This window comes from Arvicola amphibius, chromosome 5, assembly GCF_903992535.2.
Source record: "Arvicola amphibius chromosome 5, mArvAmp1.2, whole genome shotgun sequence".
NCBI classification, from domain to species: domain Eukaryota; kingdom Metazoa; phylum Chordata; class Mammalia; order Rodentia; family Cricetidae; genus Arvicola; species Arvicola amphibius.
Genome location: NC_052051.1, coordinates 114,208,551 through 114,235,556, shown reverse-complemented (window position 1 = coordinate 114,235,556; position 27,006 = coordinate 114,208,551). Strand labels below are relative to the sequence as shown.

The 27,006-nt window shown below is 43.8% G+C and overlaps 1 protein-coding gene across 1 annotated transcript in view; it reads right to left on the bottom strand.

The window, feature by feature from the left end:
- Pcdhac2 (protocadherin alpha subfamily C, 2) overlaps window positions 1-27,006 on the bottom strand; it is a 45,813-nt gene that overhangs the window by 8,709 nt on the left and 10,098 nt on the right. The window contains 2 exon segments of the mRNA XM_042055053.1: window positions 21,425-21,513; window positions 25,175-25,233. Coding sequence (XP_041910987.1) covers window positions 21,425-21,513; window positions 25,175-25,233 — 148 coding nt within the window.

Sequence of the window (27,006 nt, the reverse complement as noted above, 5' to 3'; positions counted from 1 at the left end):
TGACTGCGGAATCAACGCCAGGGGAGGTTCTGAAGATGGTTCCGTAAATGGTAGGCCTGTAAACGGCTCTCTAATGCCCCATTCCGAGCCGCAAGAAATAAAAGGCAAAGAGAACTCTAAGAAACAGAAACTGCTAACATGTGTGTCTGTTTTGTAGATGAGGGGCCTAAGGACCAATTTTCTACTAACCGGTGCCGTCTGGAACCAGGATCCAGGCGGACTGCTGGAGCACATCTTGAACTGTGTATCAAGGTCCTTTGGAAACCTAAAATATGATACTAGTACAGGAGTTGTTTCGGCTATCCGCTTTGTAGCCCTCTGGAAAAGGCAGAGAGGCAGGATGAGGCCTCCGAGCAAGAATCTGCTGAAAGGAACGGAGGTGGGGGAGGGGCGCGAATGGGAGCGCGAGTCAGGAAAATCACAGCTCAGCCTCCAGGTTTCAGGCCCGCCCCCTTCCCTCCCCATTCATCCCTTTGTTACCATCTCTGGGATTCAGTGCCGAGGTTAATAAAGAGCTTCCAGAAAACCCATCATTGTGATTAAAGCCGAGGACTATCTTGCCAGACAGCACTTTGGAGACTGCCTACCGCCCACTCTGATCCGTCAGTGCACCCAGCAAAGGCTATTAAATGATTACAGGCGCTTCCGGCCCAGCCAGCCAGCTAGCTAGCTTCCCCCGACTGTTGCTGCTGGCGCGGGGCGGGGGGGGGGGGGGGGGGGGGGGGCGGTGGAGCTGCTGCTGCTGCTGCTACTGCTGATCTTGCTGAGGGAAGAGTCTGGTCACCAAAGGCTCTGGGTTTGCATGTGCACATCCAGAGGTTTGCTGCTTGCTCACCGCCACTCGGCCTCTCCTTTGCTGCTTCTGCCACCCGTGCCACTGTATTCTCTCTAGGGGCTCCGATTTCCTTTGTGTTTTCTAGTTTTGAGAAACGGCCCCTTGCCCGTCTTTTTTTTTTAAATCGGAATTTAGCAAGAGTTTAGAATTACATACATGTTCGTTCTGGCTAAAGGGAAAAACAAAACAGAAAATCCACAACCAAACTGCTAAAAAACAAAAAACAGGCTACAGAAGTAAATCATCCCCCCTTGTCCTGCCCACCTTGCTTCTTCCCACCTTTCCTTGGGTTTGTAGTCTGAATGGAGAAGCACCGCCCTTCAGCCTCTGATCAATTGCACAAACCTAAACCGCAGTTCACAAAACAAGAAACCGGGTCTGCCCTGGATCAGAAAGTCAACAGAAAAGGCTACAACTACGTGGGGCCCAACCAACCACGCTTTTCAATTCCTTGCTGCTTCTTGATTCTACACCGGGCACAGAAAGAATTCCCATAAAATCGAACAACAGTCAGCATATATTCGCAGCTCTACAAGGCTTGAAACTTTGTTACCAGGATACCAAGGCTTAAGCCTAGTTACACGGTGTAAATTACAATGTTCCACATAACATTTAATATCTTTAGGCCCCTGCTTTCATGTATAAAACAGGTGATAGCAGTTGTTACGAGATTAAATGTAATTCTTCTTAAAGAGCACCTGCCTAGCACAAAGTAACCTCATTAGCTTACTTCCTAGTAACGGAAGATTCACTCATTTATTAAAGGACTGTTGAATGCTTACCTTGACCCAGGCAGATTATTTGCATATTTTTCATACGTATATTTATTTGACTAATTTAAAGTTATTATAATTAATTAACTTTATTTGAATTTGGATTTAAATAATTTTTATTTTTCAGATAAAAATCTGAAGGCTTAAATTACAGCAAGTTGATTTGCTCGGAATCACACAGGGATTTGATAATGAAGCTGAAGAATTATTCTCTCATAGGCTCTTGGCTCAGTCAGTAAGACAACGGTTACTCCTCCCCCAACACAGGCACCTTGGAAAGTCTGGCGGGGGTGGGGGGTGTGGAGAGGGGTAGACTTGCTCTAGATTCGCTGGCCTAGCTTTTGCTCTGGAGGGTAGATGAGGGGTGGAGGGTTCACCTCTGACTGGAAATCAAACTGGGCAAGTGGAAGGATGATCCCCAGGGGTCACCAGAACTGCTACTCCTGGTGTCTCACCCTCTTTGGGTGGGATGAGCCAATCTGGGAGAAGATTCTATGACTGTCTGGTGCCTCGGGCCGCAGCTGGGCTAATTTTCAGTAATCTTGGAGCGGAAGAGAGAAATACAGTTGGCATATTTTTAAAGCCACAGCTCTCGCTTTGTGCCCAAAATAACTCTGCCATTTCTAGGTTAAGAGTATAAAGGCAGCATGTGCTGCAAGCCCAGATCCAAACATTGGAATGACTGGTCTCATTCCTACCTTGTAGCTTGAAAACACAAAGCAAACTTCTTTCAGTGCCCCCCACAACCCAGCCAGGGCTCAAGCTGCCTGTTTACTGTTTTATTTCTTGGTTGCTTACGTCCTCCAGAAAAAGGAATTTCCCTTTACAGTCTTCTCAAAAATCCCACTCCCCATTCCTCTGTGGCAGCGATGACACCTGAATTAAACAGGATGCTTAGAATTCAGGTTCTGCAGGAGGGGTCGCAGATTTGAAAGGCCACCTTTACTCCACTGCTTACCCGCTGTGAAACCCTGCACGTTCACTTGGCCTCCTGGCACCTATCTTTTCATATGCAAAACATAGTCACCTAACAATGTTGTTCCCTAACAGTATCCACCTAATGGGGTTGGAGGCACTAAAAAGAGTCAAGACTCATAAATACAGAGAATAACGCCTGGCATGAGGAGACTCTGAAATAAAGAATAGTTATCTTTGTACATACAATTCCTTTAGGACCACAGAACCGCTATTAACTTATTTCTGTGGGCAGTACTTCCAGCAAATCTCTTTTCTAGGGACCTCTTCTCAGCGGGTCCACTCTTCCCAGGTGTCACTGTGGGCCACCCACAGAGAAGCTACAGCACAGAAGTGGCTGAGAGGGAGAGAGGGAAGGATTCTTGGTGCTGCTGGAAGAGGCAACCTGGTTAGACATGGTAGAAAGCTAACCCTATATTAGGTATCAAAAGCCCTGGATTCAAACATCATCTCCAGTGTCTGCTTTCTTCTCCTTTCTTGTATACTATTTTGCTAACATTGGTTTCTATCTGTGAAATGCATAGAATACCTTCTCTTCAGGAGCTGTATTACTCAACGTCACTAAATTTATTTATTTACAACAAAATAGCCATTATATGGCAGGCATTAAGAATATGGAGAGGAGGCCGGGCAGTGGTGGCACACCACGAATTTAATCCCAGCACCTGGAAGCAGAGACAGGTGGATCTCAGTGAGTTCAGGCTAGTCCGGTTTACAAAGTGAGTTTCAGGACAGCCCGGACTGTTACACAGAGAAACCCTGTCTCAAAAAGCTAATGCGTGTGTGTGTGTGTGTGTGTGTGTGTGTGTGTGTGTGTGTGTGTATGGATATAAATCAGGAAAGTGAATATGGGTAGGTGGAAGAGTTACAATAAAGTAGATAGCTAAGTCAATGAATTTTTTGTTTGATTTTCAAGACAGGGTTTTTCTCTGTGTAGCCCTGACTGACCTGGAACTTGCTTTGTAGACTAGGCTGACCTCAAACTCACAGAGATCAGCCCAGGGGCTGAGAACAGAAATCCAGGACCTTGCACTTGCTAGGCAAGAGCTCTCTACCACAGAGCTAAATCCCCAACCCTCAAGTAAATGAATTTTGAGTAACTGGCATAATGCTAGCGCTGACCTTCCTAGAGACAGTAGATATGATGCATTAAAACAGCACTCAGAACATGAAACAGCCATGCCTCAGTTCCTGTACTCCTCTCTTTAGATGTGTGGCCTTACAAATTCTAACTATTTCAAGTTCCTAAGCGGAAAAACAGTCATAATAATGGGCTTAATGGACTAAACGCTTAGGTTAGTACCTAGTACACGGTTTAAACATTGAGTACATTTTAACAATTACTATGGTCGCTTACAAGTAAATTCTCTCCTCTTTCTGCTCTGGGATTCTCAGTATGGAGGCTAAGACTCTTAATGATAGTGTTGCTGTATTAAATGACATATAGGACAGGCAGGGGGTGGGGTCAGAGGCAAAGGTGTCACATTTGCTGTACAACCACAGATAAGAGAACACTAAGTTGTTATTTTCATTCCCTATGGCCTCACAATCCTACTTCTAGAAATACAACTTACACAAATATTAGTGAAAATGTATAAGACATAGTATGTATAAAAATACGTATATTACATTGTTTACAAATGAAGATACTAAAAGGAAAACTGGATACAAATAAATTGAATTATAGGCCTACAGCTTAGTGCTATCTGCCTTATTAAAGAATGACATAGGTCAATTTATACTGCCTTAGTGTTTGTTAAACACAAACACGTCTTAAAAAGTATAAAAAAAACCATCCAGGTGGTAGTGGCACACACCTTTAATGCCAGTACTCAGGAGGCAGAGGAATATGGATCTTTGTGAGTTCAAAGCCAGCCTGGTGTACTGAGGAGGCCCAAAAATGTGAGCCTGTTTCTACCTTGACCAAAGGTCAGAGAGTTGGAACTTACCTCTATTCATTCAAGTTTATTGTCTGTTTCTACTTCAAACAGAGGTCCCACCTAGCTTTAGAACAGAGAGCTTGGGCCTCTCAAGGTTATTGTCAACAAGTGTGGCTAGTATCCAGAACCTGTATTTCAGGAATAGAGAAGTAGATATATTTCTACCCCAAACAAAAGTCTAGGGATCCAAAGTTCCTACTCCCTTAAGGAGATAACAATGGATTCCACCCAGGGAGTGATTTGCCTACAAAATGTTTTGTTCTAGGATGTGAGCATGACTTGTCTTGTTCAAGCAACAGAATGTTTAACTAAGAATGCAGCCCACAACCTTCAACTGGTATGTTCATTTCCTTGTATCGTGTTAACAAAGTTTTTTTTATCTTACTCCTATCCTTTGAGGTCAGGGGTATTTTAAGCAATTGGAAGTTAAATGAGGGTGATTTCAGTACTCACTGGAACTCCCTCCCGGTACTATCTTATGTTTTTTGTTATTCGCTTGTATCTTGGTATCTTTTACTATTTTTCTAATCCCATGCCCCTACCCAGGTAAGTAGTATTTTTGTCAAAGCTGGTCTCTGACAGTCTACCAAGTAAGTTCCAGGACAGCCAGGACTGTTACACAGAAAAACCCTGTCTTGAAAAACAAAAACAAAACAAAAAAACAAAAACAAAAGTATAAAAAAACATCTGGACATCTCAGGAAAGCTGACTCTACTGACTGACAGGGGTGGAGGGGTAATATTGGGAGTGTGGGTGGGTGAACCAGCCCATGAGCATGGGAGATCTGGCTCTACCTTCATCTACCATATAGGGAGTAATGATCCCCCACCCTCACCCCACCTGCCACAGGCAGATGGGACCTGCCTGTACCTCACCTGGGCAACACAGGAGAGCTGGCTCTGCTGATGCTGGTGTGGGAGAGCCTACCCTGAGGGTATGAAACCAGGAGCACTGGTCCCACCCCTTGCTCATCCCTTCAAGAGGTGAACTAGCCAGGGCATTGCTGGAGAGCGTGCCCTGGTGCCCTGGTGGTGAGGACAGGGAACAGCTGGTGGACTGAACAACCATGCCACTATCCAGGCCCAGAGCCAGGGTTATGGTTGACCCACCCCAGCATCTACCCTCATCTATGATCTACTAAAGTATGTGAAGGAGCCATTACCATAGACCTAAAGCCGCAGGATCTCCACAACACAGGGCAGCAACAGGATAACTAAGAAGAGTCCCAGTGAGGGCCCAGTATAGATAATGAAACAGAAACCAGGGGCCTCGAACCAGAATAAAGACTCTTTGCAATGAACACTTGCAAGTAAAGATACATGGATGAAAGGGTTCACTGTGTGACTCACTGTGTCACAGCACAGACTCCATGACGAGATTTTTTTTCTTCTGACTTTTTTTTTCTTCTCTTAAATTTTATTTTATTTGGGGGGAAAGTTTGTAAGGGCAGAGGGTAGATAAAAAGGGATGATGCAGGATGTGAAAGACGCAAAGAATAAAAAGAAAGTTGAAAAGTGTACATATGCCTAGTTATACACAGCTATGCAAAGCAAATCCCATTCTGATTTATGAAAACTGTATACATTATAGAACGAGATAAGTGTTTTAAAGGTTTGATAGCGTGAACTCTAATATGAACTACTGACTGTGGGTGATAAGGATTAACCAGTCTAGTTTTGCCAACAGTAACCGATCTACCACCCTGGACCAGAGTACTCACAGGAAGGAGTGGTTGAGCATGTGGGAGGGGCCCCCATACTTCCTGTTCTAGTTTGCTGTGAACTGATTTAAAAGAATAAAGTCTATTAGTTGAGGATGGTGATGCATATGTATCATCCCTGCACTCAGGAAGCAGCTTCGAGCTCACCCTGGCTACGCAGCAGATCCTAGGTTAGCCTTGCTACATAAAGAGATCCTGTATTAAGTTAATAAGTAAAAATTATTAATTAAAAATTATTTGGAGGATGTGCACAAAATTGCTAACAATGGCTGCCTAACTGAAGGGAAATAGTTGAGAGAATGACATTTCTATGCAAATAGTACGATACTGGTTACTATACATGAATAATATAATTATATTTTATCTTTAAAATTTTTACGGGCATTCTGAGAGATGGCCACTATGCTTCTGATGGTTCTTGTTATGGGCCTGGTAGAGAGAGGCATTACTCATTGTTTCAATTCAGTAGAGATTTGATTTTCATAATTTTTGTTTCACAGCTAAATACAGAGAAAAAGATTAAAACAAACACAAGTTCAGCACAGCTCAAAACTCAAGATACTATGTCATGATAGTGGATAGCGAGGACCCACTTCATACCTCACAGTGCCTCATGAAAAGGGAGGAGAGGAAGGTAATGAGAAATTAAGAGTCTCAAGATAGTGATTATATGAAAATGAGGACATGCTCGCTCCTAGGTATGGTTGAGGAGAAGAATTTTTATTGGAGATATGAGGGAGAGAACAGCTAGAGGCATCTGGAAGGGTCCAGATTGAACTGAGCCATGAGAAGAGAGATGGGGGGAAAATGAGAGAGGAAGAGAAGGAAAAGAGAGCCAAAAGGGCAAAGAGGTCAAAGCCAGCCAAGAGTGCGCGTGGCCAAACTGGCAGGTTTATTTAATAAGAAGTTGGGGAAAGGGAAGTGAAGGGCCTGGGACGGAGAGGCTAGCGTGGGGGGCCGTGGGGTGGGGATTTCTGGGAGGTGCCACAGGCACTGAGTGAGCCTAGAGGCCAAGAGTGCTTTTTGGTATGCTAATGAACACCACAGTTAACTATTTGTCTTCTTTGGGACCCGCCAGTGAAATCTTCCTAAATGCAGGGGGCAGTGAAACCATCCTAGCCTGGACCTAGATCCCTCAGCTAGCATCCTCCTTCAGCCCCATGTCAATCACTTCCAGCAGTGTTCCCACTCCCTGCCCTCCCCCGAAGTGCACATACACACACACACACCACCACCACCACCACCACCACCACCACCACCACCACCACCACCACCACCAATAAAGCAGCCTCTGCCTTTGGTTGCACTTTCAAACTTTTCTCCTCTCCCCTCCCACTCGCATCCCAATCTGTGCTTCTTGGAATCTGGCAGCGATCCCAGGCTCTGTGTTGCTGTGTCACTTCTCAGCCTCAAGCAACCATTTCTAGACGGGTAGTGATAGCTCTGCACTGAGGACATAAAATGGAGAATCTGTCAGAACACCTCCATAGCTAGATGACAGGAGCATGGAAGACCTTCACCACCGCCACCACCTTGACCTACATGCTTCAACGGCAGCCATCTAACGTGGCAAAAAATATTTCAAGTCTACTTTGTGTGCCAGGCATTGTGCTAATTTAAGAGTTTTAAATTTAGTGCTGGTAGCATTTTTTTTCCGTGCTTGACACAAACCATCCAGAGCAATATTCATGCATTATCCAATCTCCCCCATTTTACATATTTCTGCACAATTTGGTGGTACAAAAATTTTGGCACTGTGAAGTGTTACTTCAGTAAACTGTGGTAATATAAAGTCAGCTTTAATCACACCTGCCTTCACTATCGACACTATCTACCAGGTTCCCCTAAATTGATTGAGAACATTCTTAATCCAGCCCTATGTATTAGCATGGGAGTATGGGAGGGGGGTAATATTGCTTTTTTCCTCTCCTTTACTTCCCCATCTTATAGTTCCTAAACTTGGTTTGTGTCTTAGGGTTTGTTTCTATTGCTGCAACCAAATACCATGACCAAAAGTTGAGCTGGGGAAGAAAGGGTCTATTTGGCTTGCACTGCTGTTTATTATTGAAGGAAGAAGTCAGGACAGGAACTCAAACAGGGAAAGAACCTGGAGGCAGGAGCTGATGCAGAAGCCATGGAGAGGTACTGATTACTGGCTTGCTCCCCATGGCTTGCTCAACCTGCTTTCTTAGAGAACCCAGGACCATCAGCCCAGGGATAGTACCACCCATCATGGGCTGGGTCCTCCCCCACGGATCATTGAGAAAACCTGACGGGATCCAAGGCATTTCCTCAGCGGAGGATCCTTCCTCTCTGGTGTCTCTAGCTTGTGTCAAGTTGACACACAAACCCAGCCAGTACAGTTTGAGAGAGGCCAAAGGCTTTTCTTCTCATCCTCACACCTCACAGGCTGGCATTTGAAGATCTGGAAGAGCTGAACGAGCTTTAAAGCATTTCCTAAAAAAAAACAACCCCCGGGGCTCTGCTGCCAGAGTAAAACTACCAGGTTTTTTGTTTTGTTTTGTTTTGTTTAAATCAGAGTATTTAAGACCTGTAAAAACTGGCTGTAGTTTGCCTTTCTGAAATCATTCCCCATTCGCTTTCCTACCCCACCCACCACGTGCAGGCCTCCTAGTCACCAAGATTATTTACGTCTTGTTATTTTTTTTTTCCCATGTATTGTTTCCTTTGCCTGGAATTTTCTTCCTTTCTGCATCATACTTTCCATTCTGCTACATATCATATTAAATGCCAAATAATATCAGACACAGTCTCCAGACTCCCAGTGCCATCCTCCAGGCCCCCACGCACCCGTCATTCGCAGCTGTAGAAGGCGGCTTTGTAAATAATTTGGGGATCCTCTCAGAGAAGATGGGTGAGCTCACTGAGTACGGCAGAGCCAGGCGTTCTGAGAGCCCAGCTCCCCCCCCCACTCCGCACTGCCCCCCCAGGCTCCACAGGGCTGTATCACATCACTATCTTATTTTTCACATTTCTGCTCTATGAGGGAAGAACCGTTACACATTTCACAGTTTAATCGTATCAACTGAATTAGAACTCGCTCTGATATAAGGGCTGACTTAACGGCTGATGGTTCTACAGAAGGTCCCAACCAAACTTAATATTGAAACCAAGTCAAGGGAAGTAGCTCTAGAAAGAGGGCGATATTTCGCTTCTTCTGTGTGGGGGCAGTGGAAGATTGAGAGAGAGAGAGAACAGGAAGAAATGAGGGTTTCAAGAAGAAGAAGAGCTGATGCTGGTGGCCAGCCATGGAATGGTAAAACCCTGCCTGGGCCCTGGTTTGTGTGAAGATCTTTCTAGTGCCTTTCAAATCACAGCCACTTAGAGGCTATTATCCTGGAGGCAAGGTTGTGACCCTGAGTGAGAAAGATCACAGAAGCTAATGTATACCTCTACAACCCCAGATTCAAAGATTAACACACCAAAAAGACCATCCTCCCGAAAGAAATTTCCCAGAGGCAATTATGTGGAATCAACTTATTCTTAGTCTAACAGAAGCAAATCGAAGAGACACTGGCCACTGACGGAAGCAGTCCCAGGACAGCAGACCTCAGGGACAGCACTGGACAACAGAGCTAACAGGGGATACTGCCCCTGAGGAGGCTCTCTCCTGGGCCCCAAGGCCTTAACACCATCAGCAGTGGGAGGATGGGGTATTGAAGAGAGACTCTGGAAGTGCCTTGCCTGCTACATCTCAGGAGGAAGTTGGTGTCAACCCAGGCTCTTGTGCAAAGTACACCTAAGAATCAAACCTCGGGGCACATATGAACCCAGAGCATTAGGATCAAATTACCCCACTCCTGTCTCTAATGTAGGGAATAGCTTTGAGGAAAACCCGGAAAGATAATGAATACTGGCAAAAGCACTTCCTACTCCTCAGGCCCCCAGTGCACACACATGCACACACTGTGTGCGCGACACACACACACACACACACACACACACTTATGCATCAGGCTCTTAATTCTTACTCTTCCATTCTTTTTATTTATTTATTTTTATTTATTTATTTATTTTATTTTATTTTATTTTATTTTTTGTTTTTCGAGACAGAGTTTCTCTGTGGCTTTGGAGCCTGTCCTGGAACTAGCTCTTGTAGACCAGGCTGGCCTCGAACTCACAGAGATCTGTCTGCCTCTGCCTCCCGAGTGCTGGGATTAAAGGCGTGCGCCACCACCGCCTGGCTACTCTTCCATTCTTCAAGTAAATCCTGATCGTACATTTAATTCCTTCCTCCTAGGCACAGATGGTAAAAGCAGGGAAGACAGGCCACGTGCATTGACTGCTTCCTGGCATCACTTCGTGGACAGTGACCTTTCAGCAGCTACCATGCCCCATGATTTGAGACAAGCTTTCAGATGATTTGGGATATGTCTTCTCCTGCCTCTCCCCAGTCATTAGAACAGGGTTAATCCAGGAGCACAGCAGTCAGACTTAGGTCTTAACATGAAAATGTAGTGGGAACGACTCCCTTTCCATGTCCACAGGGAGGGGAATTTCCACCAGGTAAACTCTCTTATCCTTTGGGTGATGTGCATGGGAAAGAACAGGGGAGGAAAAGACCCTGACTGCTACTCCTTTGTTTACTGTTCCTAGGACATAACTGTTTCTCCCATTTGGGGAGGAGGGGCATGGAGAGCCTGATTTTAAATAGATTGTGCCAAGTATCAGCGATTACTACCTAGTCACAATATACCTCACCTAAATTCTTTCCTAGTCTCCCAACCTGTGCTGAGTAATCCATCAACCAGGATAGCTCTCTCTTCCCACAAGGGAAGAGAGATAACTTTTTAATTCTCATCCCTTTTGTTTTGGAAAAAGGAGGCCTGATGATAGTCTTCAGACTAGCTTTGTCAGCAATAATCATACTAACTTTAATCATTCAGTTCCTTGCATCTGTTTTCAAAATTGCATATATTTACTTATTTACTATTGTGTGTATGATGTGGGGGGTAGCGCCCATTTCATGGTGAGCATATGGAAATCAAAGCACAACTCTGCAGAGCTGGTTCTCTCCTTCCACTTTCAGGTGGGTTCCAGGAATCGAACTTGGGTTGTCAGGCTTGCAAGGTGGCTACTTCACCTGATTAGCCATCACACCAACCTCATATCTGTTCTTAATTAGTTAAGATTTGGAGGGGAAAGATTATTAATTGGTCTCAAGTGCAATTAGCAGCTTTCAGAAAGGATTTAAAGTCTAGTCTGTAATTACTATACCCACTTTATGTTCCTAATATGCACCTTAATTTACTTTCACCTTTATTAAACTATGAGCACACACATGCACACACACAGAGAGATGCCTCTGCCTGAACACCAAAGACCCCATGGTAGGGAAAACGCTGTGCCCATATCCCAAAGAGGTCCATATGTCCAGGACCTGTGAATATATTATATTGCATGATAAAAGTGATCTTAATCATATATGATTAAAGATCTTGAGATAGATTATACTGGATTAGCAAGGCAAGCTCAGTGCATTTAGAATGTCCTTAGAAATTAAAGATAAAGGTTTGCAGATGCCACATTGCTGGCTTTGAAGCTGAAACAAGTCTCTAAAAGCTCTAAAAGCACGGGTCCTCTTATTTATTCTTCTAATGACTTTTGAGACAGTGCCATACTATGCCCCCCACACTGGCCTAGAACTCCACATCTTTCCTCCTGAGCCTCCCAGTGGTTAGCATTACAGCGTTAGAATTACAGCTATGTGCCTCCATGCCCAGCTTCCAGGAGTCCTTCTAGAGAGCCTCTAAAAGAAATGTAGCCCTTCCAACTTCATTAGTTTAGCCAGTGAAGCCTACTTTGGGTTTCTGATCTTCAAAACTATTTGATAATCAATTTACATTGTTATAAACTACCTATTTTGTGTTCATTTGCTATGGTGGTCTTTGGATATAGAGGGGTAATTTGTACCCCTAAGCAGAATGATGCTGTTACAAGTAACTAAAAATGTAAAAGGGGTCTTAGGATTGGGCAATGGGTAGACACTGGAAGAATTTTGAGAGATGGGACAGAAAGGTCCTCAGCTACTTTAGACAGGCCGGTAATAGAAAGGCTATTATTACTCTGCCAGGGAAGATACATAAAAATACTGGAAACATGACAAAGGAATTGTATATTTCTTAGAGAATACCTAAATGGTTGTGCAGATACAGACATTATGTGTGGGGGGAGGGGTACTCAGATGGAAAGACTAAATGCTTTATTGGCAATTGGAGGGAAGTGTGCCCTGCTTTGAGTGTCTAGAACACACCATAATTTAGCCCAATTTGGGTCTCTGACTTCCAAAACTGTAATCATCTGTGATGCCCTAAGCCACAAAACTTATGCTAACTTGAGATAGTAGTGACATGAAACCAGTACAGGCCACTGACTGGCCTAAAGCTCGGACAATGACGCCATCAAACTATTCTTTTCACCTGCCATGGGGACAATGTGACAGAAACATGGTAAGTGAACAGGATTTGGCAGCAGGAAGATGTGGGCTGAAATATGTCTGGGACACTGTATTCACTAATGAATTCAACAATTTTTTCTTAAGCATTGGTGTGTGTAGGCATTTTACTCGACTCTGAGGCTATGAAAGTGAGCTGAACACCTTAATCAGCTGTGCGAGGTAAGGACATCACTGACCTCACATCGGCCCCCAGGTTCCTCTCTGAAGCACGGGGATGATAATGCATGTCTGAAAGTTGTGTAAAGACTTGGGGAACACTCAATTGGTAAACTGCTTGTCTTACAGGCACAGAGATAAGAGTTTGATCCCCAGACTGATGTTTATTAAAAACTGATGGAGGAGAGTTATCTATGTTACTTTCATTGGTTAATTAATAAAGAAAACTGCCTTGGCCCTTTAAGAGAACAGAAAATTAGGTAGGTGGAGTAGACAGAACAGAATGCTGGGTAGCAGGAGTGGGGAGACGCTTCAGGCAGTTGCCATAGTGAGTCTCCATGCTTCTCCTCTCCGAGATGGACGCAGGTTAAGATCTCTCCTGGTAAGCCACACATCGTGGTGCTACACAGATTACTAAATATGGGTTAAAGGAAGATGTGAGAATTAGCCAATAAGAGGCTGAAACTATGGGCCAGGCAGTGTTTTAAAAGAATACAGTTTCCGTATAATTATTTTGGGTAAAGCTAGCCGGGTGGCGGGACACAGCCCCGCCGTTCCTTCTACAAAAAACAAGTCAAGTGAAAAAGAGTCAAGCATGGCGTTGCGTGCTTATAATCCTCACGGAGGAGGCAGAGACAGATTGATCCTTAGAGCTTGCTGGCCAGTAAGAGACCTTGTCTCTAAATAAAGGTGGAAAGCACCTGAGGAATGACACCTGAGGTTGTTCTCTGGCCTCCACATACACGTACACCTACACACACACACACACACACACACACACACACACCCTCCTACTCATACATACACTAGGAAAACCTCCCTGGAGCTGTTTCTGTGGCTCCGGGTTGTTGCGGTTTGTTGTTTGTTTCATTTTGTTTTCTTGAGAAGAGGGTTGCTAATATGTTCAGTTGGCAGAACACTTGCCTTGCACACACAGGTGCTGAGTTCTATATTCAGTCCTAGGAGGGGGGGTAGGGAACTGCTCTCCTAGTAGACTTGAGCGGGGCGGGGGGGGGGAGAGGAAATTCTGTATTCTGTGGCTCATCATCAAACTTACAGACTCACATGGGTCTTCCTCAGAATTGCTTTCACACTAGTGATCTCCCCGCAAGTCCAGGCTCTCTTCATGCAGGTTGGCAAATGAGCATCTGTTCTAAGTTGTTCACCCTCTCAGGGGTTTTAGGGTATCCATCTGACTCCAGGTAATTATGGGAACAGAAATGAGAGAGGTGTGTTCTTAAGCAAGACAGTATCTACATTGTAGAGTTAAAAAAAACACAAATGAGAAGACCTAGGGAATGGCACTTCATTACTTAGTTTTGGTCTAGCAGGCCATGTGAACAACAATTCTGAACACAGGGTAGACTTTCGTTGGACATAAACTCACTGTTGAATTTTCTTGAATCGTCAACACTGCCCTTGCTTGTTTAGGATTTTGTCTACAAAGCAACCCTCATTCATTTTTAAGTTTTTTTTTCTTTTTAACCTCTGATCTGAGGGTTTGGGGTACATCAGGTAAGAGATACGACTCTAGTAACAACCAACTTCTCATTGTCTCTTTTCTCTTGCAGACACAAATCTGGCCACCCAAAGCTGCTTTTGCATACCTCAGATTTCATTGGCTACATCTCCTGGGTGTATCTTCTACAAAGCTCTCCATTTCCTGTTTAAGCAGGAGCACAAACATTCCTTTGCCTGGATTTCCTTTGGTAATATCACCTCTAGTACTTGCTCCTCCATCCTTTGCCGAGTCCTCTCTCTAGAAGTAACCAAGACTGCTGCTGAGGCCCTGCCTGCCTTCAGAAGGTAGACAGGGTAGAATAGCCTCCAGCCCCGCCTCCTCCCCTTTTCCTGATTGAGAGCAATGAGTCTTCGAGTGCCAAGGCAGAGAAAATCCCCTCTACAATCCTCATGCTCATTTCCAGCTATCGGAAGCCTGATGACCCTTCCCAAGAGACCCCTGGTCTACAGCCAATGCTTGAACTGCATATGTTTCTCCAGATTAGGCAGTGACCTTTTCAACAGCAAAGCTGACTGCTTCTGGGAAGATAAATTTCTCAAGTTCCTTTGGCTGACCGTCTCCAAAAATTCTTGCCACAAAAGTCCCTTGCTATCTCCATGGCAGGCTTTAGTCTGTAGCCTGCCAGTGTGGGTGAGGCCAAAAGCAAGAGGCTCTGGAACTGCAATGCTTAAAGTCAGTCTGAATGGTCAGTAGAATTGTCATGAATTCTACTGTAAACCGGGTCAGAAGCAGACCTTTCTTGCCCAAGTGCCTTCCAAACAGGAGTTCCCAGACCCTTAATCTAAACAATCCTAGTGATCTTCCTCACAGAAAGAAGTGCAGACTCCACCCTTCTTTTCCTCTTCCCCACAAAGCTCTCAAACAACAAGCAGCCTCTTGTCTTTGGTCTTTGAGCTGAGTCAAGAGGAAAATTGGTTAAATTCTCCCTTTTTAAGGCTCTTTGCAACATTAGGATCTCCCTAGCAGAAACCTGACTCTGGTGATAAAGGGCTTTAAGAAGTCAACAAAAACATTGAAAGAACATAACAAGAAAAAGAAGAGTATTTCATGTTTTTTTTTTCTTTCTTTTTTTCTTTTTCTTTTCTTTTCTTTCTTTTTTTTTTTTTTTGAGATTAAATCTTGCTATATAGCTTGGCCTGAAACTCAGTATATAGACCAGGCTGGCCTTGAACTCCTGGCAATTCTTCTGTCTCAGCCTCCTTCTGAGTGCTGGGATTACATGTGTGTATCATCACAGCTGGCTCCACACAAGTACTGAACAAGAGAAAAAAATGTATGATTTTTTCCCCAAAATCATAGTCAAAAGTTATCAGGAGGAAGTTCCTCAGGTACCATACTCTATTGCTCCAATGTAATCACCACATTAAATGTATCAAGGATAACCAAAGAAACTATAATGAGGTCCTGTTTCTTGCCCAGCTTTGCATCTGCAGGATCCAAAGGAAACTGCAGCCTTTGGGAACAGTTATTGATGTCCATCTCTCCTCTCTGTGTATGTCCTCAAAATGTGTGTCAAGAAGCACACGTGGGTACATACAAGGTTGGGTGATTTCCATACAAGGTCAGGTTTCTGCTAGGGAGATCCTAATGTTGTAAAGAGCCTTAAAAAGGGAGAATTTAACTTAGGGTCTCCATTTGAGGTCACTGAGAAGGAAGAATTTCTTTTAGCGTATGTCAGAGTTCCAACCCTGGCTGTGTTTTGTCTTGAGCTAACAATCCTGGAAAAACTGGTATAAAGGAAATATACCGAAAACATGAGGTATAGAACTATCTAAGAAACTACTTACTATACAAATAAAATTTTCATAACACCAGCACATTCCCAACTTCGTCCTTTAACCTACATAGTCAATAAAAATGGAAGGTGCAGATCCCTCCAAGCAGGAGATGAAGAAAGGACGTATAGACAGAGGTAGCAAAGACTTAACTCCTGGCTTCTCCTGGGTTAATCCTTCTTCCCGTGCCACCTTGATACTATCCTCCAGGCCAGCCCAGAACAAGCACATCTTTGTGTATCATGGGCTACATAGAAAACTCCACGAAGAATAATGGGCTTTGCACTCCCAGACAATGAAATTGCATCTTCCAGGGGTTTGCTTTCCTCAGCTAGAGGTCACTACACAGAGCTCGTTTCCTGGACTGTCAAACGGAAGGTGACAGTAAAGGACACAGAGAGGAGCTGCCCCACTCACGAGATCCCTGAAATCATTTTTTTAGCCTAATAAGGACATATACACACCTACCAGGGCCGGCATTGCCATGACAACAGCTGAAGTCCAGGGTGAGCAGGTTAGTGGAGCAGCCTGCTTTCTAAAGTCTCCCCAAAGGGCCCAAGGCTGCACTCACTCATGACATAAAAGATGTTGACAGCGCTCCTAAATGGACTCCAAAAAAACTTACAGGACATGGTTTCTTTCGGGGGACTGATTAGAGATGGGAGGCTTTCCTTGAGAACTTGGCCTGGTCAGAAAGGCAAAAATCTATAAAAATGAATAAGCGCTTGGATCCCCTTGTAAAACTAGGACACATAACCGTGTCCATTTCCCACAGAGTAAAGAGATGTGACAAACCAGGACAAAAGCAATCCTACAAGGAAATAGAGAGTCAGGCGCTTAAATAAAATCCCAGCAGCACAGCCTCCCTGAAGAGAAACTCGGGTCAACATTTTGAAGGTAAAGAAAGGATAGATTCATTTCTTTTATGGGAAATCATAAAAAAATCATTAGAAATTGTTTTTTACTAAATGTTTTTCTTTGGACTCTTCACTATGTCATCTAATTCACTATGGACTACGGACTCTTCGCTGTGTACTGTGTCACTTAATTCTTCTAATGACGTCATAAGAAGTCACTACTTTTATGTCCATTTTTCTGAGAAAGAAACTGAGCATGGAGAGGCCCTGGGGACATACGACAACCATTGGCACGGCAAAAAAATCCAAGGAAGGTTGCTCAGAGGCCAGAGCTTCAGTGTTTAGCAATTATGTCTCGGGTCTGGGAAAGGCCCTGGCTTCCCACAAGAATCATAAACAGATGGCTTCCTCACAGTTTCCGAGCCTCTAAACATACAGGCCACATCAGAAATATTTACGCTAACCCAATTTATTTTTGCTGTTATTGATTTGTGACTTCAGCACTGGGGATTGAGCCCAGGACGTGCCACGTGACAGGTAAGTGCCCTAGCACCGAGTTACACTCTAGAGCTCTTTCTACTTTTTATGCTGAGTCTGTCTCTCTAAGTTGTCCATGTTGGCCTTGAACTTGCAGCCCCCTGTGGGCAGCCCCCTGAGTAGGCAAGGTTACAGACCTGAATTGTCAAACCCACTTCTAGCCCAATCCCTAAATTTTAGGGTGCACTGAGAACATATGGAGGGTTCTTCTGAACACTCTCTGTTTCTAACAAGTCCATAGGTGCTGGTACTCTCTCCAAGAACCACACTTTGAGTAGTCTAGTACCCCGAGTCCTCTAGCTAAGCCTCACGGCCTTAGAGCCTATCCCGCCCAATTAATCTTTCACTGTTTAGTCCCAGGCCCCCTGGGCCTTGCTTCACAAGCTCCAACGTTATCTTTGGCAGTGCTGTGTGCCTTGGCATTCCCTGAGCTCTTCTGATAGAACAGTTATTACTCCCTGTTACCCATGGGGGAATGGACTCCAGGACCACCACAGACACCCAGCTCAGTTGGTGTTCAAGTCACAGACAAAATGGTGTAGTGACTGTCCGCAACGTCCCAGTCCCTCCGTAGTCCTCTCTGCAGATGACCGGCAATGCCTAGTACAGTGGAAACGCTCTCCACGTTTTCACCTCGTACTACGTAGGAAGGAGTGGCGAGGAAGGAAAAGCCTGTCTGTGCCAGGTGCAGATGCATCGTCACCGCCCACTTTCCACGTGCACTCGGCTGACTCCGTGGACTCGGCTGACTTCGTGGACGCGGCCCTTGCACGTTCAGCTGGACGGAATTCCCACTCTAAAATACAGTTTACTTTTGCTTTAGTGGGTAGGGTTGGCTTTTTTCTTATTGTCGTTTTGTTTGGAATGAGATCCTGCTACTACCTCTGCCTCCCTCGTGCTGATGTGTACACTATCACGTCCACTTGCACACATCTGGTAGCACACATCTTGAGACTCTATGAACTGTACAAAGAGGAGCCTTGAAGAACTGATAGGTAAGGGCAGCCCGACCCGCTGCAGACAGCCAAACCAGTTTCCTGGCAGGCAGGGATTTCCTCTGGGAATTAATCACAAGAGAATATTCATTAAGTCTTTTTCAGGGCTTTCGCCCAAGCTAAGTTCCAAAGTTGTCCCACCTGTCTGTGTCTGGCCCTTTAATGTCCCTCTCTCTAAAACACATTCCACCACCCTTGCAGGGGCTGTAACTGTATTTTGTGCATTCACTGGTGAGCTAATTTTCTCTGTGCTCAGTCTCATGGGAAGCTGGAGGGAAATAAGGAGGCATATGATCCAGGTCTGCTTACGCAAAAGGCAAGGCTGAAGAACAGGGGCAGTAATCAGAATTAACCAATTTAATGCCTGACTTGTTTATCCTACAGAAAACATCACCTATGATGCCTCCATTGATCCCCCCTCAGAATACAGCTTCTTTATCTAGGCTTCTGAGGACTGTGAAATTAAACGAACAGCTTACCAACAAAGCAGAAGAACTCCAAGAAGCACACACATGAATAAGGAGCAGGGCTCAGCAGGGCCAGGCTCCTTTATGCATATGGTCACAGCCACTGCCCATGTTGGCATAAAAAGGACAGTGGCAAAGCACAAGAAGAACCCTGACATAAGTGTAAGGGGCCACAGCACAAGAAACAAACCTTCCAGAAGCAACTGCACCTTCACCATGCACCACTAAGAATGATACAACCAGCAAAAAAGCAGGATTTGTTTGGGACTGAAAACCAAGTTTGGAGAAGCATTTTCCTTTTCTTCAGGGAGCAACGAATAAGCCCTCCTCACCCCATGTCCGGGAGGGTAGCAGTGGGTGACTGAACAATGTCCATGTGTGCATGACCCAGGTAACCGCAGAGGACCCGCATCTGGGCCTCCAAATGGAAACCACTGAGTTCTAATCAGGAGGCTATAAATCAAGGCCAGACAGCAGATTGCACGCCACTGAAGTCCTTTACCAGAAAGGGGTAAACTGACTCCTATGCATTGATGTTGCCTCCCAACCGCTGTGTTCAGCCGTTCTTTCTCCTTTTGTTCTCACGACAAGTCGACAACAAAGGTGTTGTTATACTCAGCTTACAGAGAGAACGATTTGAAAGATACATGTTCAGGATATTTGTCTCTGTGCACTCAATAGTCTTGGCCTAGGAATGCAGCTCACCTCTCACTCTAAATCATAATCTTGATCTTTACACCATTTCTCTCCAAACAACAAAAAACGTATTTTGAGTTCTAATGCCTAAAAGTACAAAGGACAGGGCAGGAGGCAGAGAAGAACCCTTTTAAATTTGTGTAATTGTTGGGGGGAGGCACTTTGAAAAGCATGGTTAGGTCACCACGGAGTAATTGGAAAATGTAAGCCCTACCCAGTTCACGAGGGCTATGAGTCATCTGTCAGCAGCCAGGAAGGAAGGAGAGCAATGGAAATTTATCATCCATCTCCATCAAAGACATGGGTCATGGACAGTTGGGCTAGATGACCTCCAGGTTCCACCCCTTCTGAAGAAGCTATTGACAACGGACAGATGGTGGGGGAGAGAGATTTTTTTCCCCCTGAGGATGTGGCAACTGGTAGGTTTCCAGTTCTCCAGTGCCTGGCCCCACACCCATGCACATACGGGCAACACTAACTGGACTTAGTGGGTTACCAAAATAAATGACATGAAGTTAGGAGAGATATGTTGGGGGTATAAAGAAAGTTGGAAGGGGTAAATGGGGATTACATACAATCATATTTCATTGTATTCATGTATGAAATGCTCAAAAATAAAAAAATACTAAAGAAAAAAAGAACTTAGATGCATTCTACTTGCTGACTAATGGTAAATGTGTGTGTGTGTGTGTGTGTGTGTGTGTGTGTGCGCGCGCGCATTAGGGACATACATTCCTAACATCTTTTTGAATCTGAAGAAGAAACCTGAAATAACCCATAAATGTTCCCGTTTCACATGTGACTCGAAATTTACACCAACCAATGTCATTCATGAGAAGATATATTTAAAGCTAGCTCATAGCTCGCCAAACTAACCTATAATGTCTCCACGACAATAAGTAGGACTAAAGGTAGGGAGGGTGACCAGGCATGACTTTATGTATGACTTCAAGTAGTTCTGATGTGTCTAGGTGTCTCCGCATCCTACAACATTTAGTATTCGGAGAACACACTCCTCCCTCATTTCTTATGAACAGGGGTTGCAGATCTGCCCAATGAACTCTTTCGTGTTCTTATCCTTGCCATCTGGTAATATTAGCTGTCTGATAAATAGCTTCAACTTGTGCATTTTTAACAAATCTTACTCTTAGTTGACTTGTGAAACACTCATAAGTAGCAAATTCTGCTTGATTAGAATAAATGAAAAATCCTTAGAGTTGCCAGCAAAAAATAGGCCCTTAGCTGCACATGCTATTTAGCCTAATCATTTGAAAGGCATCAGGTCATTTTTAGAAAGAAGTCCTTATACATACCTTCTTACGTCACCTGTTATGTATGTGTGCATATACGCATTTTGATTTGGGCAGATTATTACAAGGCACCATGCTTTGCAGCCATGTTACATATGCCTGGATACCCTTGTGTTTGACCCCTATCTCTGTTACTCAGAAGCTGTGTGAATGTGGGTTTGTTCCTGAACTTCTGTTTTTCAGTCTTTAAAATGAAAATAAGTGTAATAGGCTCTTGGTTATCTATTTTCAACTCTCGAAGAACTCCAAGAAGAAAATCAAAACAGTTGTGTATAGACAGAGATAGTGTTTGTATGGAGAAATCAAAAGGGAGCCATCTATTACAAAACCAGGGTATTTGACGAATTTCCAGAACCCAAGCAAGAAGAGAGAGATCCTGACTCTTTACCTGGTGTTGCACTGGATACTGTTGGCCACTGCTGATCAGGCCCTCCTGGGCCAGCCCGAAGAATGCCCGCCTCCTCCAGGTGCACAGAGCTGAGTAAACATAGAGACCCAGATAACAGTTAGACCACGACTGCTTTTCCAACTCTTCTCCCACCCTCAGAAATTGTCTCCACTATGAAGGGAGGGCTGCAGCTAACACTGCTCATGCTTAAACTGCAGCCATTACTGCTGAGCAGTCACCTTGCAAAACTGCAGTACCATTGCTGACATACCGCCTGCTGTGCCACAGTGATAATAACGTCTTCCCACAAGAGGATAAATGCCATTTCTGCCCCTCAGTGTTGATGAGGGAAGCTTGTTCTCCAAACTCCCAACCCTTGCTCAGGTTAAACACACTAATACCGTCAGCAGTAATATCAGTTTGGCTACTCAACTCATTCCTGGGAGGGTGGGTGGGCATGCTTGAGAACTGAACTCTAGGCTTCATACATGCTTGCCAAGGTCTCTATCACTGAGCTACATTCCCATCCCTTCATAATTTAAAGACAACATGAGAGGACTGGCTTTGAAGCTGGCTTTGAAGTTGTTGTTTTTCTCTAGTGACCTCCCAAGTCGTTGGAGTTATAGGCAGATGCTACCATACCCAGACCAACTAACTATTTTGTTAGTTTTTTTTCCTGAAAGAAAAGTTTATTTGATATACTACAAGACAATAAAATAGACAGACAGTAACAAAAGTATCGCCTGCTGATGGGATTCACCTCTGTATGCTGTGAATATCATTGGTTAATAAAGGAACTGCTTTGGGCTATAGCAGAGCTATAGGGGAACAGAGCTAGGTGGCTGGGGAGGACTAAACAAAATGCTGGGAGAAAGGAGGTAGAGTCATAGAGAAGCCATGTAGCCCTGCTGGAGACAGACACCAGAACTTCAGCAGGTAAGCCACAGCCTCGTGGTGATACACAGATTAATAGAAATGGGTTAAATAAATATGTAAGCGTTAGCCAATAAGAAGCTAGAGCTAATGGGCCAAGCAGTAATTTAATTAATACACTTTCTGTTTTGGTTCTGGGCGGCCGGGATGAACAAGAGGCCTCCTTACTACAGCCTGCCACCAGCCCTGATTAATTGTTAGCATTACTTTGATTTTTTTCTGTATTGTTTTACAAATAGGTGACCTACCCGAACATATCCTAAGACAAGAGAAAGCCAGTGGCTCATAGATCCACATTCAGAAGAGATTAATTCAGCATAAAACACTGCTGGCACACAACCTGAGAGACTCTTAGAGGCTAGCAGAGAGAAAACAAACTATCCAAGGGCAGGAAAAATACTGTATCTATATATGTTTGTCTACAGCTAATGCATATAAGAGCTTCATATATATTCAGACAGAGGAAGAAGGAAAAGAAGCTCCCAACCCAGTAGCTGGAAAAATCCTCCAAAGTGGGAGGACACTTTTAAATTAGACCTTTGTTTATCCTCAAATTAAATTACTAAAACCTCAACCCAGTGGTGGTGGTGCAGAGGCAGGTGGATCTCTGTGAGTTCAAGGCCAACCTGGTCTACAAGAGCTAGTTCCAGGACAGGCTCCAAAGCTACAGAGAGACTGTCTCGAAAACAAAACAAACAAAAACTTTACTAAAACCTCAGTGACTGAAGGAGTCCCATGAGACAGTGGATCATAAGTAGAACAGAATGGGAATCTATGCATCCAGCAGTCCCTTGCTCTTTCACACCAAACACGCTGAGTAGAAATCTCCTGACTGAGCTGTGACTTAACACTGTTATCCTTCATTTCTAACCTGGAATTTTCTAATTTGATTTTTGCAAATATTTATGTCCTTTGTGACCTTTTTGATCTACCAGCAAATTATATGGATATAAAAACATAACTTCCCTGCAACCAGTTTAGCTCAAAGCAGATTTAACAAAGAAACTAAGAGTGACATCTGACCGAGGTTAGACAGGCCAAGCAGCCAGTGGGCTGTGAAGAAGGGGCATTCTTTCCGTTCACAGTTCTACCACACGTTCAGTGCACTGCACTGTGAAAAAGACACAATGTTTTAGTTTCAAATTGTATTTCCTTCCTTACCCACTTAAATGCCCCCTCCATCCCCTCTTTTTGAGACAGGGTGTCTCTGTGTAACAGCCCTAGCTGTCCTAGAACTAGCTCTGTAGATCAGGCTGGCCTCAAACTCAGAGATCTGCCTGCTTCTGCCTCCCAGGACATTAAAGTGATAATTCCTTTAATATTTTATTTTAAACGGTTTTTAAAAAGCTGCACCTCACAGCTTTGGTACCTTTCAAGCAAAACTTTCATTCAACTGCAATGATAAAAGCAGACACTGTAAAAAGGAGCTCAGTTTACCTAACGCCCAGCTCCACAAACATCTCAGCTGCAGACAAAAGCACAGCTCATCTCTAATAAGTAGAAACAATTCCTCTGATGCCTCACAGAACAGCCTCTGCGTGAGTGCTTCTAGCTTGAAATCATGACCCTGGTTCCAGCATGACATCTCAACCAGCCAGCTCCAATCTTCAGTCCTTCCCTGATTGCTCCTGCTTCAGAAATAGCACCCACATAATGATCTCTGATCATTTGTAAGCTTGAGAAGGCACTAATTTATTTTAATCTAATGCATGTTTAATGAGCTAAAATTATATTTTCATTAATTCTACACATACTACTCTACAGCTTTCTCTTTAGACATTGGCCTAGGTTTGATGAAGACTCAATTAATAATTGCCCAGATATTCTGAGGGGCTTAAAGTCTGCAGTTCACTTCTTCAAAGCTAAATCCTTTTGCTAATACAATCATTAGTTTCTTGAGCCTCCCTATCTGGTTTCCAAAGACAGTCACAAATAATGAATCTTTCATTTGGCCCCCATGGCATGGACACATCAGCTCTGGGAATCAGTTACTGTCAAAGAGACAAAGTAGACAAGACAAAACTATATTAAATCCGAGTCTTGAGTAATGTTATTACTCTAAGTTGATCTAAAGCAAGCTAGATTTGGTCTCCAGATATTCAATAAAGTCCTGAACATGGCTCCTCTCTAAAGAGCCCATGATATTGGTAAAAATAAGAGAGCAAACTGGTGGAGAAGACAGAAGATTCTGGCAGGGGCAAACACAAACAACAATAGCTATCAGTTATTGTGGCTAACAGTGTGTAATAGTCAGGGTGAGACAGGAGAACAAGGAATGTGAAACAGGAAACAATGTATGTACAGTTACAATGTATAAACATTATAATGTAGTTTAAATGTATACATTTATAATGCACTAAAATCTGAAAGCTTCTGACTTGTATTAATTAAATTTTTAAGAGAGGGAGAGACGGGAAGTATAGGTGAGAGGGGATGAAGGGCTTGGAATTGTCACAGGAAATTTAAAATAGTTTTAAGTTGATATAAAAGTTTTTAAGCTGACACATCCTCGTAGGAATTTTGATGAAAGCACAGAAACCTGCCGATGATTCCAAGTGACATTTTCATTTCCCAGCACTCAATAAGCATTTGGCACTAATTACTTCCAATGTTTCAAGAAATAATCATGGAGACAAAAATAATTGCATTCGCTGGGCAGAGTTTCTAAAGCGTCTCAATTTGAGCAGCTGCTTCTGGCCTGAGGAGATACAGTTTATCTAACAGAGCCCCACTTCAAGTTACTCCCAAGTGAAGGAAAGAAGGGAGGGAGAGAGGGAGGAAGGAAGAAAGAAAGGACGGACAGACAGACAGACATACCTGTGCATGCCTGCTCTCAGCGAGGCAGAGTAACGCCAGTCAGGGTTGGGCTGTCGGGGCTGCAAAAATCACAAAAGGAGTTTACTGTTAGCATGGCAGATCAATGTGCTCCCAGGGGAGTATTAATCGATTAGTTGTCCCTTAAATATTTTCATGCATCCAATCGAAAATACCAAATGGGACATTTCATACGGAATGCTAAAATGAAACTATAACACACATTAATTACATGACTCAGACTGAATATCAAGAAAGTCCATATTTAGGGGTGATGTGAGCGTCAGGTTTAGCTTTGCCCTGCCCAATAAAAGTCTATGTTCTTAAAACACTAGAGCGGTCTGTCTTATGTCAGGAAAAACTTTCGTTGTTTTACCCTCCAATGCCTCATCCAAGACACACCTTCAATTTTGTAGTCTAGCTATAAAGAATACACGGCTACACAAATTCTGCCTACCTGGCTGGACTGTAGAGGGCTGCAATCTACTGCTGGCTTTGCAGACTGCAGCGTGTTTGACCCGGGAAGGATGGGCCCAGTCATAACACTAGACACTGATAACAGCCTCTTCTACTGATGGAGGAGGGATTGTAGAGAGAAGAAAACAAACCACTGCAGTTTGACCTTGTTTGCCCGCTTAAACCTTCTCATAAATCTGTACTGGCTCCCTGCTCCTCTTTCACGCTTTCCCTTCTCTTCACGCGGCCCTGATTGCTTAGCAGGAAGTAGCTGAAGTCCATGAAGACTCTGACGCTTCTGCACCACCTGTGTCCAGAAAGAGATCTTGTGTGCCCTCAGCCCACAAACTGTCATTCCAACATAGAGCTGGTAAAGAGGAAAATATGGGCACCTGAAGACCCGGTGGGGTGCTACGTACTATGTATTAGAAGATACTCAGAATCGCTAAAGAAAAAAAAATCAGGCAAGGTGCGGTGGAGCCCGAAAATGGAACGCAGTTGTAATTTGTGCTTTCCTCTGGATCACCTGATCATAGTTAGCAACATAAAGCTGCAGCAATGCCAATAAACTATTTCAAAGAATCAACCATTCTTACCCCATAGTTCATATAGTCCATGCAAGCAATGTGAAGCATTCTCATAAACACACTTCAAATGCCCAGAGAAGTGATGGGGCCAGAATCCCAACCTTCTAACAGATTTAGGGATGGCTAAGTGGTACCAGAGAACCTAAATCAAAGCCTAGAAAAGTGATGACTCTGATTATTATCAAAATCTCTCACCCCATACAAGCTGTCACCTCATTCCCTTGTATTCTGCTGGCAAGAAACATATGTGTAACTGGTTTCATCCTTGGTTTGCAAATCTATAATATGCTATTATTGTTCCAGATAAAGTAGAACAAATTACCCACAGACAAAACAAAACAACTTTCCATTTTTTACTAGTATTGTTAGAGGCAACAAAAGAGAATGTTTGCATATGATTTTATGAACCTGAAAACATGACTAAAATACATCTGATTAAGTTTTCAGCATCACCGTCTTCTCCTGCCATTGGTAGGACCAGTGTCAGCTTGCCCACAGAGAAAACCTTTTCAGAAAGATTCTGACATCTGCTGAGTAACTTGCTTATTTTTCTATGATTGGCTGACACTCATGATGAAAATTTCTGCAACTTGATCTTCGAGATGAAATCACTAAGCTCAATTTGCTGAAAGGCACAATTCTATCAGAACTGAGCAGGAGACTCACTTTATTACACAATTTCACTTCCTCAACAACACAATTAATTTGTCATGTTGCTATTTTCAATAACAGTCGATCAGCAACAACATACTTCTCAGATTTATTTGCCAGAATGATAGTTGCAAGATTTTT